The 15,416-nt window shown below is 38.9% G+C and overlaps 1 protein-coding gene across 1 annotated transcript; it reads right to left on the bottom strand.

Moving 5' to 3' along the window:
• Positions 1-1,328: 1,328 nt before the first annotated feature.
• Positions 1,329-15,037, bottom strand: LOC144209800 (retinol dehydrogenase 10-A). Its single transcript, XM_077736312.1, has 6 exons — positions 14,402-15,037; positions 12,732-12,958; positions 5,202-5,300; positions 3,410-3,559; positions 2,478-2,605; positions 1,329-2,404 (listed from the first exon to the last, which is right to left on the bottom strand). The coding sequence occupies exons 1-6, from the start codon at positions 14,685-14,687 to the stop codon at positions 2,281-2,283; spliced, it is 1,014 nt and encodes a 337-aa protein (XP_077592438.1). The 5' UTR covers positions 14,688-15,037; the 3' UTR covers positions 1,329-2,280.
• Positions 15,038-15,416: the final 379 nt, after the last annotated feature.

The raw sequence follows: 15,416 nt of genomic DNA, 5'->3' as shown, positions 1-15,416 counted from the left end.
TGCACTGGCAGAGATGCTCAGGGCCATGTTAAGACTTCAGATGGATTGCTCGCCCCGGAGTAGGCAATATGTGAAGAGAACCTTGATGCCCAGAATAGAAAATAATCAATGAGGCAGCAGAGCAACTCCACGCCGTGTGATGATTGCAAATGCTGGGATCATCGATTTTCCTCCTGAATTATGTATCGTTGACCCTCTTGAAGTCCTCTTAATTAGTGTGAGTCTTAACAGGAGGATGGAAGAATGCTATAGATGCCCACAGAAGTCATGGATCCTTCTAAGGTTTGTTGGCCTAACACACAAACTTATTTCTTGGACTTTTTATTTATTTTAGCATTCACGGTTGTGAGAAATTGCTAGATATATTTGTCCTGTCTGGATAAAACTCACCTAGTGGCGGTCCGTGAATTTCCTAGCGACACCTTCAGCGTTCGGAATCAATCCAACCCTCAAAAACTATTTTATGGTTATAAAACCTTTACTGCAGCTACAGCTGTGACACATAACAAAAATCATCAAAAATAACCTCATACAATTGAAATATTATCTAGAAATATTGCCATATTTTCTCACCAAAATCCATCGTCCTTTTCCTGTCATTTTCCATTAAATAGAAGCGCTACTTTTTCATTATTGGAAAGTCTTGACTACACACAGTTGTTTTTATTTAAGGAAAAAATGATTACCAACTTTTTGGATGTAAAATACTTTTTTCCTCATATTCTTAAAATTCTTTCGACCGTAGCATTTTGATGTAGCTTTTAGGCATGATTTTGTCTGACCACATTTGAGATTTCTTCATAAACAGATCTAGAAGTAATCCGCAGGCTCAAGTGTTATGAATCTCAGTTTACTTGCTAATAAACCATTGTGTAAAACTTTCATAATTAGAATGTTGAATGCTAATATTCTTAGGTTATTTCATTATTTGACTTCCGCCCAGGGAAGATACCGTTGAATATATTTCCCTTAGTTAATGAAATTGTCATTGAAAGTGTTTGTTTCTGCCTGATCTTTTCATGACATTTACATTTGTATGATGATAATATAAATAATTGGATTTTAATGGCATTGTACTTTATTTTACAGTTTGGCCTACCTACAGATATTTAATGTCAACCAACTGATTTTCTAGTCAAGATTGTTTCCTATTATCCTGTCTACTCACAAAAAGACATGAGAGGACAACAGCTAAAGTCGACTCACACTGGTGGAGAACACCTCAACAAAAGCGAAACTGAGTTGACCTTTACTGCAGGTGAGTCACGCCATTCTGAGGAAACACACATGATCGCTATATAATGAAAAAGGAGAATCAAAACACCACGTCATAATAATCTAAATCACTTTATTAATTTAAGTTAGGTAGAGACACTAAACATCGGAATCACACTTTGCTTTGCCGTGGAGCAGTCTTCAGGAAAAAAATAAAAATAAAAAGGCAAAATAACAAAGAGGTAGAGAATTGAGGCTCATCACTGTGACTGACACCTATTGGAATGTCTTTTAAAACGGTGTGTCCCCCATATTGCAGATATTCATACATGACACACAGTATAGGGAGACAGTCATTTGGGTTACTGGGCTACTCACAACATTTGCAACACACTTTCAACTGGACAAACTGACAGCACTGTGTTACTTTTTTTTTTTTTTTTTTAGAAGGGGGTGAAAAAAGAAAGAAATATTTTCATACATTTCCCTCCAGCGATCGCCTGGTAACAGATACAATGATGCCATCTTGAACAGATATACATTCTCCATTTGAGAAGTGACGCAGTCGTTTTATAAATGGGATTTTTTTTTCAAAATATATGTAACTTAATCGTTAAGAGTATTTCTGAGTTGGCAGTGTAGAGAAAGCTTAAGAAATTACAGTGCAGGTCTACAAAATAAAGTGAAGAAAGATTTGTTGTTTTACTGTCTGTACAGTAACATACTGTATATTTCCACAATGACACTACATAAGGCTGCTGACTAAATAGTTAATTATTGGATACTGTTTCAAAACTAGTGACACAGTATATATAGATGTCTCCTTAAAAAAAAAAAATGCACACACAAAAACGACAAATAAATCCATTGTGTAGTACACAGCTTTCTTTGTTCCAGAGGAACAATATGGTAAACTTTTGCATTTGCTCAATGCAAGTGCACCAGCCCAGGTTCAGTCTTTCATCCCATAAACCCCCCACCCCCCTCCCCCAATCAGTGGTCGTCTCCTCGTGCTTGTGGGATGATGTACCCCCCACCCCCAATCCGTGTTGCTGTCGGCGCCACCTAGATCCCGTTCTTGGCCTCGTTGTTGTTCATGGCTTCCTTTCGCTGTGCCAGGAAGGGATACATGCACTTGTCGGCTCCGAGGAAACGGTACATGCACACGATGGCCTCAAAAGGCAGGATGCTGCAAAGCAAATTATTGTCGTTAGTGACGTTCGGAGCGGCCGTGCATTTAGGATCGAAGGAGCTTGCCTCACCTTTTCATAAAGTTGACCATATAGACGATGCGAGGCGTGCAGATCATTGGCTGGTCTGTGAGAATAGCACGCATGGCCTGCTTGACGCAAAACTCGGGCTTCAATGGTGGCAGAAATGGTTCGATCTCCTTCCTGTGTGCAAATGTTACATTTTACAAATGTATTCATTCATTTTCTGAACCGCTTCATCCTCACTAGGGGTGTGGGGGGGTGCTGGAGCCTCTCCCAGCTGACTTCAGGCCAGAGGTGAGGGGCACCCTGAATCGGTGGCCAGCCCATAACCAGGGGCAATTTAGAGTGTCCAATCAGCCTATCATGCATGTTTTACGAATGTGGGAGGAAACTGGAGTACCCGTAGAAAACCCACTTAGGCCCAGGGTGGACATGCAACCCTCCCCACAGGTAGCCCAACCTGGATTTGAACCTAGAGCCGTGAGGTCGAAGTGCTAACCACTCGAGCCACCGGGCAACCTTTCATGTATACCCACAAAAAGTTCAGTGATAAAAACTTCCTTGTAAAATAAACACACTTTAAATGTAATGAAACACTTTGTAAATGTAGTTTAACACCTTGCCACTGTTTTTTTTAAGAGTTTTGGGTGGGGTTGATTGAAATTCTAGAATTTTAAACCATGCACACGATTTTTCAAATGGTCGTATCAAATTCAAAATGTCTTGTACAAAAAGCCTAACTGAATTGAGAGGCGGAAGGTGAGTGCATAGTGGGCGGAGCTTCTTGGACCAGGTGCACTTATTGGCAAGGTTCTCCTGGGAAAGCTGACTTTTTCACCAACTAAACTGCACAAAAGCGGCAACTCCAACCGCTACTTTGAAGATCAGACGCTATTCGTCAGGCACTTTTATAGGGTGAAAATCAGAGACCACAAACTCTTGCCAGGTGATCCCAAAATCCCCACAAAGACAAAAAAGACTTGCCTTATTCTGCAGCCTTTGAACATGCCAGTGTCCACCAGGTAAGGACACACCAGGGTCATATTAATGCCGTCCTTTTCCGAAGCCTTTAACTCGTGGCTCAGAGACTCGTGGAAGCCGATAGCGCCAAATTTACTGGCACAGTAATCCTGAAAAGAAAGAAAAAAACCTCTGTCAGTTTGCCCTAAAGTAAAGGCACAGACTAACCCAGCAGGGGGCTTCATTAGCATGCTTTGCCAGATCATTAGACAGTTTGGTGTGGGAGAGAATGTCTTTTTGTTTTGTTTGTTTTTTTTGAGAGGTTGTTTAGTGAATGTGGACCTGTTCAGTGGACCTAAAATGTTACCGCTACAAGCACTAATTGAATAAACTAATCAGTTATAAAACTAATCAACTATTTTGATTGTTGTTGTTGGCCTAAAAACCTTCCAAAGCCTTATTTTTAGATGCATGATAGCATACATTAATTTATACTACAATTATATTTTGTATTTTTTCACAGATTCATTCATTTATATATATATATATATATATATATATATATATATATATATATATATATATATATATATATATATATATATATATATATATATATATATATATATATATATATATATATATATATATATATATATATATATATATATATATATATATATATATATATATATATATATATATATATATATATATATATATATATATATATATATATATATATATATATATATATATATATATATATATATATATATATATATATATATATATATATATATATATATATATATATATATATATATATATATATATATATATATATATATATATATATATATATATATATATATATATATATATATATATATATATATGTATATATGTATATATGTATATATGTATATATGTATATATGTATATATGTATATATGTATATATGTATATATGTATATATATATATATATATATATATATATATATATATATATATATATATATATATATATATATATATATATATATATATATATATATATATATATATTTCATGTACTTTTTTAATTACAACTATTTCAATTAGCTAAAATACATTTAAAATAAAACATTCTTATGTTTGTATAAGTATGTATGTTTTTTATTTTTTTAAAAGGGCAAAAGATAGCTTTTTTATATTTGTAGTCATTGATGAAAAAACATGATTTTTGTAACCAATCTGAATTAGATATTGTTTTTATCTTGTTTTTTCTTTGGAAGGAAAAATACAATAACATATTTGCATAATATTCATAGCGTAATATTTCTCCAAACGTTGATTAGTCGCCTAATTTCAAAACTAGCTGGTGTATCGTTGAATATGAAAATAATAATTTTGGGCACCCTTAATATACACACATTTCCATTTAGCAAGGTATTTTAGAATAATATATTGAGAGCAACAAAAGAAAAAGTTCACTTGGGAATGAAAGGCCAAAGTTTTTCTGTGAAAATTTGCAGTGACTTGAATACCGAGTGAGCCAAGATGAAGATGTCTCTGTCTCTTGGGGAGCTGTCAACTCATTGTAGAGCCCCTCCTCGGCCCCCCGCCAACCCCCACTGCTGCCCGTAGAAGAATCTATAAGAGGCTCCCTAATGCTCATCTGTGTCCCTTAATTTAACGGGTGCTGGGTGGCAGGAGCCGGGGGGCCCCAGTGTCTTCTTGAATTTGATGTAAAAGGCATCGTGTTTTGTTTAGCTTTTTCTAGGATGGTGGGAACCATGAATGTTCATGCGCTGTGTTGTGATACTAACCTCTACTCCAGCTGTGCTGAACAAACCCAAGGAGCTGGCAACTGTCACAATGTGGCCATGGTTCAACTCCAACATCTTGGGGAGAAACGCCTTGGTGGTCTGAGAGGACAGTGGAAAATGAAGTTAGTTCAGATGTGCCAAAGCCCTTTGATCACCCTCCCTCCAACACCCCCACACCCCCTCTCCTTCTCCATGGTGACGCACAAAGAGGCGTCTAAATTCATACGAGGCATAAAAATGAATTGAAAATGAAGTGTGGAATGTGAAAAAGTTGACCGTTTTCTTTGTGACAGGTGTGAAAAGAAAAGAAGTGTGATGTGTCAACCCACCCCCGCACCCCCTGCACCCCTTTCTCTGCCCTTCAGGTATTCACTGGACAAGCAGGTATGTGATGTGTGTGTTCCACAGCAATGTGTTATTTTCCCACACGGATCTGATGGCCATTGTGGATGCGAGTACTAAAGAACCGGTGACAACGCCAATCACAAAACTCAACACCTTACACAATGCATGCTTACATTCTGCATTCATAACTGGTATGCCTGACTAATTTAATGGGGGGAAAAAAAATATATATATATATTGAATTGATGTAATTCCCGAGATCACAAGGGAACAATATTCCTGCCTCCCGGTGGCCATCAGATCAAATGCAGAAGGCACTATGCACCATCTAGATGTGTCAGTTTCATCATTGAGTGATGACAAATAACACTAGGATGAAAGATCCTTTGCCATTTAGTTCTGTCGTGTTTTCAGAGGGGAATTTTAGGCAAAACAAGCATTAAGGACTTAATGATAATAAGAAAAATGAGAACAAACTCAATACGCATCAGCTTACGTAAGATTTACAATTATCCTGATATTTATAGATAAACAGCACAACATTATCAGAATTATGTTTTTAATATCACTTCAAAACTACTCCAGCAATTTTGTGAGTAGAAAACACACCTAGAATATACTTTGTGCAACTCTCATTGTAAAAATTTAAATTCTATTCTAACTCTGGAAAATATCATTTAAAAAGTGCTAATTATAGTCCGGAAAATACGGAATGTTTTAGCTTCAAACAGAAAAAAAGATGACTCAACGTTTTTGCTGGGACGGGATCTTTTAATATCAAGAAATTTAAGTGTCATATGCACAATTTTTAATATTTTTGCATGCAGTGCTGACATGGGCACGTGATAGTGAAGAACGCGCTCGATCAGGCAACCGATCGTCCGTAAGAGGGCCAACGTAAATCCGAGATACCCGGCGAGACCCAATCAGCAGGTGTGACGTGTGACTGCCATCACAGGAACTGACCAATCACACTCCCTGCAGGGGGTCCAAAAAACAACCAGCAAGCCTTTTGTTGGGGGGGCCATGCTAATTCCCCAAACGGAAGTGAGTTGGCCTGCTTGTGTCTCTCCCCACTAAAAACATCACCAAAAGTTCTGACCGTAATAGAATGAATAAATTTGCACAAGTTAGCAAGCAGAGGATTAACTCCTAAAAGTAAATCCTCTGAACACAATGCATTCCACTCCATTTCCAGTAAGTCTGTCTTCATATAAAAAAAAAAAAAGTTGTAGTTTAATGGCATGGATTCTTGCCAGAGAAATGCACCTTCTATTTAAACAGAACCAGAGGGAGCGAGGTACCAGATAGTACATTTGCGAATCCCAGCGCGGGGGAGGGAAAGTCTTGTTAAAGCCCCGTCAAACCAGACGCCACGTCTGCTTACGTCTTGGCTCAATTTGCCAGATAATGAAACTTGGAAGCAATAAAAAGGAAGACTTCACTGTTTTTTGGATGATGTACCGTACAGGTAAACCTGTTTTAGACTCACTTTCAGAGACGTGCTGTTTTTCCAAAGCTATAAATTACAAGATGCTAATCAAAAAAAAGGGAGGGGGTTTTCTGTGAGAGCCAGCCAGAATGGCGGCGGATGAGGGAGGATGTTGCGTGCAAATGAAGCATTAACTTAAGATATGTCCTGATGTACTTCGAGCCAATTTTTTTTTCGCTTCCACTGTAAACCTCCAGTAAGCAAGGAATGGATTGCTCTGGCATGATGTTGCCTGATGCTGGCCAACAAACAGAACACTTTTTTTTACAAAATCCAACTCTTTTATCATAGAGGATATTTTCCAGACCCACCTGAGATGGTTGAAAATTTCAATGTAGTTTTCCCCCTTTTTTTATATGTAGTATAATTTGATATAGACTTTTGCCACTCCAATAAATAGGTTTAAACATTTTTTCCAGTATAACTTTCTTTTATAAACTGCCAATTTACTGTTAAAAATGCATATTAACATGTATTTACATTTAATCACCAAAATAATTAAAAATATTAACCAAGATTATGTCTAAATGCTAAATTCTAGGAATAGGCAAGAGTTTGCATGTTACAGTAAATATAAACTTTCAAACAACTGGTATTTAAACTCAATTAAAACCAAACCACAGGTGACATTAGTCCCAGGCAATTTCTCAAACTAAAAAAAAAAAAAATCAGCTTTCTGCAAGAATAGAGCAATTCCCGACAGATGAAGCATAACGATAGAAGCGAGTCTCCTCCGCTCGCAAAAAATCGCCATGTCCCGCCTCTCATGGCAGCTCCCGGCATGCGGCCGTGACCCCTGCTGACCTATCGGACACAAAATGTGTGAAGGCAACCGGGGGGCTCGTGTCTTACATCAAGAGCCGGCCGTAATTGGGCCTCGGCATTCCCTTGTTCCGCTAAATTACCCGCTGACACAGGCCTATACGTGGGGTGGCCCCTACCCCGCCGCTCCACCTAATTGCGGTAGGGGAAGCGCTGGGGGTCCGCACAAAAGCTTCTTGCACCTGGGATGTCAGGTTGCATTAGCGCCTTACCGCTACGAATATGAACAAAATATTGGCCCCACCAGCGTCGAGCCAGATGGCCTCTTAATTAGGCTGACTTCTCGTAGGAGACGGATGATCTGACGGCAGACGGGGGGAATTTGATTGGACCACTGGCTGTTCCAATTCGAACACTTCCACTATTATTTCCATTTCTAATTTAGAACAAATTGTGCCTCAAAACTTAGTGCATGGTGAAAATCATTGCTAACTGTTCCATTTCAACCCAAAAAATTTAAAATTGCTAAAACCTTTGGAATCTGACCTGCCGTCATGAATCAGAGACTTCAAAGGCTCTGCACCTGTCTTGATTTTATTAATAATTCATCTGAAAGTGGATTTAAAGCAGCAAATTATTTTTTTTACAGAAACGCATCTCATGGTTGGTTTATTGTAGACATTAAAGGCTCAATTAAATCGCATGCGAAAAATAGCTCTGATCCTCCAACAAATGCTAGACGAATTACATTTTTAAGCATTAGAATTAATAGCAGTATGAATCTTTTACTCAAACGATTCAATTCATATTCACTATCTATGGCCCATATCATGAAATATTAATAAACAAATGTAAATGATTCGTCTAAATTCCAATACAAGGACATTAACCTAAAATATTGAGTGAGTTTTTAAAAATTATTTAGTGTCAAAGAGACAATATTGGTCACCCCTAATGAACATAATACATTCAGGCAAGATTACAAAAATAAAAATAATAATAATCCTGGTGTGTTACTGACACAAACAGAAATAAGCCAATTAGGTATGCCTTAGTTACCATGTTTGCAAAAGTTCTTATTCAAGGAACACAAAATACAAAGGCAACTAAATGTTGCTCTAGAGAAAATTATTATAACATTATAAAGTTTCCAATTATCATCACTACTTTTGCTCAGCTTTTCATGCTTTTTTTAACTAAATACCAAAGATTTCCAAACCTTCAATTTCAGGTAAGGAATACTGCAGATTTAATCCGTGTTTTTGCAAATAGTACTTCATTGTGGTGATCTGTGGTGATCTAATTCTTTTTTTAAATTAGTGTTCCAGTTGTTTTATTAATTGCTAATTATGACATTTAGTTTGTTGTCTTCTGATAATTTTAGTTTTGTTCTGCTGCTTCATATTTGTCAGTGCTGATTTAAAATAATGCTGCTGGGTCATTAAACTACAGATCTCAGCCTTAACAAAACTGACACATCACGTGCATAGTTGTGAGAGAGGCTTGCGGCATGAATAAACCTCACGCGGGACTAATATTTTTTTCCTGAGGGTTGCAAGCAAAATTCATCAATTCAGCGCACTGCAGCATGAGGAGAAGTTCTATCTATAGAGTAATATATGCGCTCAATTATAAAAAATAAAATCAAGTCAATGCTTTGGACTGTTCTTTATGTAATATTAGGGCCAGTTTTCAACTCAAGCTTCAAATGGTCTTTTACATTATAATGATGTTGAAAGAACTATTTTGTACATTCAAAACCATATAATTACTATGGACTGTGCATTCTTTTTTATATAAATGATAACAATTACTGACAAAGGAACACCAAAATGGGTGTTTCCCAAAATCACAGATTTCCAACAATGTCTTATATTGATATTTTAAGTCCTTAGTGGCCATTTGGGGTCCAGTGGGTGTATATATGCATGCAGTCTGGATGCTGCAACATGTGTGGCAGATGCTGATTAATATCAGATCTCATGTGATTTTGCTTGTACTGAACGTCTTGAAAGAATCCCACTAAAGTCAGTTAAAGGCAATAAGAACCGATTTGGGTCACCTAAGCATCATACCGTAGCTTCAAGTGACCGAAACAACATCTGTTTCCCCTTTAAATAACTCAAATAAGTTATTTTCATGGTCAGAAGAGACCAACTTACATGGAATCTGATGTTTTTAAATCCCATTTTTAGCCACTGTCATGTGTTGTTTTAAATCAAATATGGGGTAGATTTTTTTTTCAATGTGACTACCTGTTGAGTCCAAAGACCCTAAATCAGAATTGATGTGATGAAGATATCAATTTAAAAAAATGATTGGATATAATGATTTGTGCTTGATACCTGTGATCTGAACACTACTTTAATTTCCTTTAGGTGGAAACACGAGTGTTTGGTCTACACTTTGTCTTGTGACCAGTTGAGGACCACCAACCCCCCCCCCCCCCCCACCCCCCTCTCCATCTCTTACTCAATGTCAGCTCACCCACAAGTAAGCAATTTAGGAATAGAAAAAAAAATTGCAGTGTAGGCACTCAAGCTGTGATTTTTATCTCCACAAATGGATGCTAAAATGTGTATTACATCAATTATTTTGGACTATTATCTTTTAAAATGCCCACAAATGTTTTGCTTGGTAGACTACCACTTGATGTGTAGTAATAGTGTCCAGATTTATTTTTTCAAGGTATGTTTTTAGACCAGTAAAAAATAATTCCAAAGACAAAGTAACCACCAACCAGTAAATGATAAATCATATTATTTGTATTAAAGTGAGCCTTACTAGTACCCCCCAACAGACATCCTTGTTTAATAGTTAGATTTACAGCAGCCGAAAAGCACGATGGGCACAGAAAACACTGGAATTGCTAGATCGTATCGGATCTTGTGACCAAATCCGACTACAAAAATAGCCGTATGTATTTCCCTATCGGATCATCACCAATGTACAGTGGAGGGCATAGATAGATCTTTCCAAAAATTCCTAATTTCACGATCACAAATGATCATGAGACAGCATAAGAAGGCACTCTCTGTTACCGCAAAATTTCTTCTTTGCCATTTAATTGCTTTTTTTTTTTCATTTATATCGACAACGAATGTTTTTCATAAAGATATTACTACTTCTGCATTTCAGGACGGAACCTTCTCATAAACCGAAAGACTGCCTGTATAGCAATGAAAGCATTCTTGTGGAAAGTTATGCTCTTTCAAACAACTTGGCTCTTTTCAATCCATGAGACATGAGCAGGTATCCAGTAGAGTATCCGCATTTAGCTTTGCAGAGGCGTACAGGTGCACTGGGCCTGACGAAAAGGGGTGGTGGGGCGGGGGGCATATAAAACCAGTCAAGTAGGACCCTTCTGCCTGGCTGCCTCTATTCTCTGGCTACAGCAGGAATGCAGCCTGCGGAACTTGGCTCCTGTCGCCTGGCATCTCGTCAAGCGGATCCGCAGACAAGAAACCAATTGTCAGATAAAGTGGGTCAATAGCAGCTTACCATTACCCTCTCATCTCACCCACCCCTCAGCTCGGTGCTTGCGTCCTTTGCCCTGCTCTTTTCCCGCCACGCTTACTGGGTATCATCGGGGAAAAAAAAACATATTTGAGAATTTTGAGTAAAAACACTTGCGGTCCGGCCAGAGTGAGATCTCCGCTAACAATGTGGACTTGTTGAAAAGTCTGTAGATCCTCACAAATGACCAAAGCATCCTCAAAACTGGCCTCCTTGATTCCCTCGCAGCTGCACTTAGCACCTCTGTCCGCCCAGTGCAACAACACAGCCCCCCCCCCAACCCTTGCCTTCTACATTATACACACACACATATACTCTCTAACAATATATTTCCCAATCCTTCCTTTCCGACAAGTACAGAAACAAATCATAGGTCTGCCCCGAGGGCCAAAAAAATAAAAAAAAGGTTATTATCAGCATCTTTGCATGACGACTTTGCTCGTAAAACATAATTTCCTGCTTCCTAAATCAGACCTGCTTGGCTACTCTTTCACCCAGGGGTGCCTTTTAGGTGATGACCAAGTTGTAAACTCGCTGTCATGTTTTTGTGGGACCCCATGCCATGCATTTAGAGACGAATGGGGCTTCGGACACGTGCCAAATGGATTGTGTGCACTCTAACCTTGGGAGTCGGCGATTTAAAGAAGGTTCTGCGGGCACACTATACCAAATAACGGCGTAATGAAATCATAGCTGATTCACACTCTTTCAAATACATCTTCATGCGGCACTTTTAATGAATCACCTCCTCTACTTCAGGGCCGTTGGTATTTATTATGACTTTCTTTTATCACAAAGGCAAATACACACACACACACACACTTTTGTATAGTTATAATAGTACTTAACCACATTAATCATAGATTTTTTTTCATTCTAGAAAACTTGTGATTGCCTGGTGAACAATCCAAAGTCAAGTCTGATTGGGCAAAATAACCTTTTCGAACTGGACTTAATATATGGATAATTTTCACATCAATATGGTGAAATATAAAATTTTCCATTCACTCCAAGTAGATTTTCCTTATAATTGTTCTATCTGTACACTACACACACACACACACACACACACACACACACACACACACACACAAATGACGACAGTAGTTTGCGCAACATCCCTTCTTACTACAACGGCCCAAAAATGAAAACACGCCAATAATTTTTCTCTTGCGGCTTTGTGAAAATACGAGAAAATTGAGATTTCTTACCCTCCACACACACTTGCGGCCAGATTATACAAGTACCAACACAAATCTAATTTTCCAAGTTGGCCCAAGGGTGGGATGAGATTAATTGTAGGCATGCATGTCATGTGGGAACAATACTGAGAAGCTTGCTTGGAATCTGAGCATATTGATGAAGTAATTGTTTGTGTGTGCATTTCATTCCGTCAGGCTGCTATATCATCTCACCCAGAAATGTGCGTGGCAGTTGACCACCATGGTACGCTCAATCAATTCATCGGGACACTCCAGGAGGTGGTGGCCCGATACCACGCCGGCGTTATTGATGAGTATGTCCACCTCGCCCACCTCTCGACGCACCTTTTCAGCAGTAGAGTACACGCTTTCGCGTTTGCCCACGTCGCACACATACGTGTACACTTGGGGCTGGAATGGGGACACTTCTTCCACACCACCTGAGGGAGTCAAAGTGGATCAATCAAATACTGATGAGAATACATTTTTTGAATAGGTTGAGGAGGTTTGAATGCCATGTGTGTTTGTTAGTACTAAACTAATTTCATTAATTCCACAGGCCTTTGTCAGGGCTAAGGAAAAAACATTTGCCTGTCGGCGTGAATCCATAACTGTTTATTTGGATATTTGTGTACTAGTCTTCATGTCCTAGAACACGTGTCAAAGTGGCGGCCCAGGGGCTAAATGTGGCCCGCCGCATCTTTTTGTATGGCCCGGGAAAGTAAATCATGAGTGCTGACTTACTTACTGTTTTGAGATCAAATTAAAATGAAGAGTTTAGATGTATATTACATTTCCTGATGTTCCCCTTTTTAAATCATTTTATTCTGTTTTTGTTCAAAAATCCTTTTGTAAAATATAAAAATATATTTAAAAAAAAAGCTAAAATCAACATTGTTTTAGATCTATAAAAAAACTGTATATTCAGGGTTTTTATTCCAGTTCTTTTAATCCATTTATAAATTTAAAAAAAATATAAATATTATATCTAAAATGGTCTGGACCACATGAAATCGAGTTAGCGTTAACACAGCCCGTGAACCAACCCAAGGCTGACACCCTTATCCTAGAATATACACAGCAAAAAATAATTAATTTCAAACTACTTGGAAACATAACAGTTTAATTGTGGAACACATTACAGGCTTCATATGACTATATTTCTCATCTCATTTTCTTAACCGCTTTATCCTCACTCGGGTCGCAGGGGTGCTGGAGCCTATCCCAGCTAACAGAGGCTGAGGACACCGTCAATTGGTGGCCAGCCAATCGCAGGGCACAAGGAGACGAACACCCATTCATGCCCACATTCATACCAAGGGGCAATTTAGAGTGTCCACTCACCCTTCCATGCATGTCTTTGGAATGTGGGAAGAAACCGGAGTACCCGGAGAAAACCCACAAAGGGGAATATGCAGACTCCACACAGGTGGACCGACCTGGATTTTAACCCAGGTCCTCCACTGTGAGTCTGACGCGCTAACCACTCATCCACCGGGCTGCCCAAGACTATAATTGCAGTGATTTAATGATCCCAATAATGATTTTCCCCTAATAGAGGGGGCATGCCATCTAGTGTAAAAGTGAAGAATTCAAAATTGCTTGGCTCCGGTACAGTTTTGCATTGAACTTGAATCCGCTGGTTGAAACGCACAGGATGACAGACAACGCGCGCAAGTCACCGTCTGCAGCGTCTATGTATATACATAAATATCAGCGGGGGTTACATTACATAATGCCCATATTTCTGGGAGCGATGAATGACATACGCATTTCCCAATGCAAATAAATGCAAGAAGATCATGGATCTTAACACTTGGTGATTGCACCTCAGGTATTTTATTATGGTGTTATGTATGAAATTAATAAATAACACCACTCACCGTCTTTGGAGGTCGGCGTGTCCACTTCGTGGTAAATTTGCCGCACCATCTCTGCTGTCTCTTCATTGCTTTGGCTGTTAATGTCCCACAGCACCAGGATGGCTCTCCGCCGGGCGAACTCCTTGGCGAAGAGCCGCCCGAGGCCACTTCCAGCCCCGGTGATCACGCACACCTGTCCGGCAACGCTCTTCTCCTTGGGCCGCACCACCCACTTTGTACCGGCTGTTACAAAAGCCCACAGTACCTTTAGGATGACTACGAAAAACTCCGCTATAATGATCATCATGATGGACAACTAAACAGACTAAACTAAGAAAAATCTAAATAAAAAAATAAACGAGGAAACAGGGCGCGATCTTGCCCACTCTTTACGCAACCTGGAGCCGAGAAGACGGCGGGTACTTCACGGACCTCTGCAAGGATAGGAAAGCACAACTGCGGAGAGTAGCTTACAAGTTGAGTTCAAAGTTAGGATGGATGCACGCGTTAAGCTTACTAAAGTGGCTTCCTACTCGACTTCTCGGCTCTGTCTCATCCCGAAGCGCATCTGAGCTCGATATTTATTCAGTCCTCCCATCAACACCGGACCCAATCGGGCTGAGTCTTTGAGCGCCAGTCACAATGAAGCGTCTGCTTTGCACAATGCACTCACTCACTCACCAGGGGTGCAAACGCAAAGCTTTGACTCAACTTATCACGTGACTTTTTCTATTTTTGATTTTGATAAGAAATTGATGAATCATGAATCACTCGTTTTGACTTTTTTTTAAATTACGAAACGTCTGTCTGGCCGCCCAACAGTCAATCAGTTCCACTGTCAAATTGTCTACTTATCAATCTGTTATTTTTTTTATTGATTATTAATCCATCTGGAAATCAATCTCATCGTATACTTATCAATGTATTTGTCTCGGACTGTCCATCAATCTATTCATCCCTAAGTCAATCGGTCTGATGCTCAGTTCATCTATCCTCCATCAATTATGTTGATTTCTGTCCGTCTTTTTCATCAAGC

The sequence above is a fragment of the Stigmatopora nigra genome, chromosome 16 (genome assembly GCF_051989575.1).
Source record: "Stigmatopora nigra isolate UIUO_SnigA chromosome 16, RoL_Snig_1.1, whole genome shotgun sequence".
Classification (NCBI taxonomy): Eukaryota; Metazoa; Chordata; class Actinopteri; order Syngnathiformes; family Syngnathidae; genus Stigmatopora; species Stigmatopora nigra.
This window is presented reverse-complemented; position numbering and strand designations above follow the sequence as displayed.

Coding starts and splice junctions, on each gene's coding strand:
- LOC144209800 (XM_077736312.1), bottom strand. CDS start 14,687: ATGATGATCATTATAGCGGAGTTTTTCGTAGTCATCCTAAAGGTACTG. Junction 12,959..14,401: donor CACGCCGACCTCCAAAGACG/GTGAGTGGTGTT, acceptor TGACTCCCTCAG/GTGGTGTGGAAGAAGTGTCC. Junction 3,560..5,201: donor TCAGCACAGCTGGAGTAGAG/GTTAGTATCACA, acceptor CTTTCTTTTCAG/GATTACTGTGCCAGTAAATT.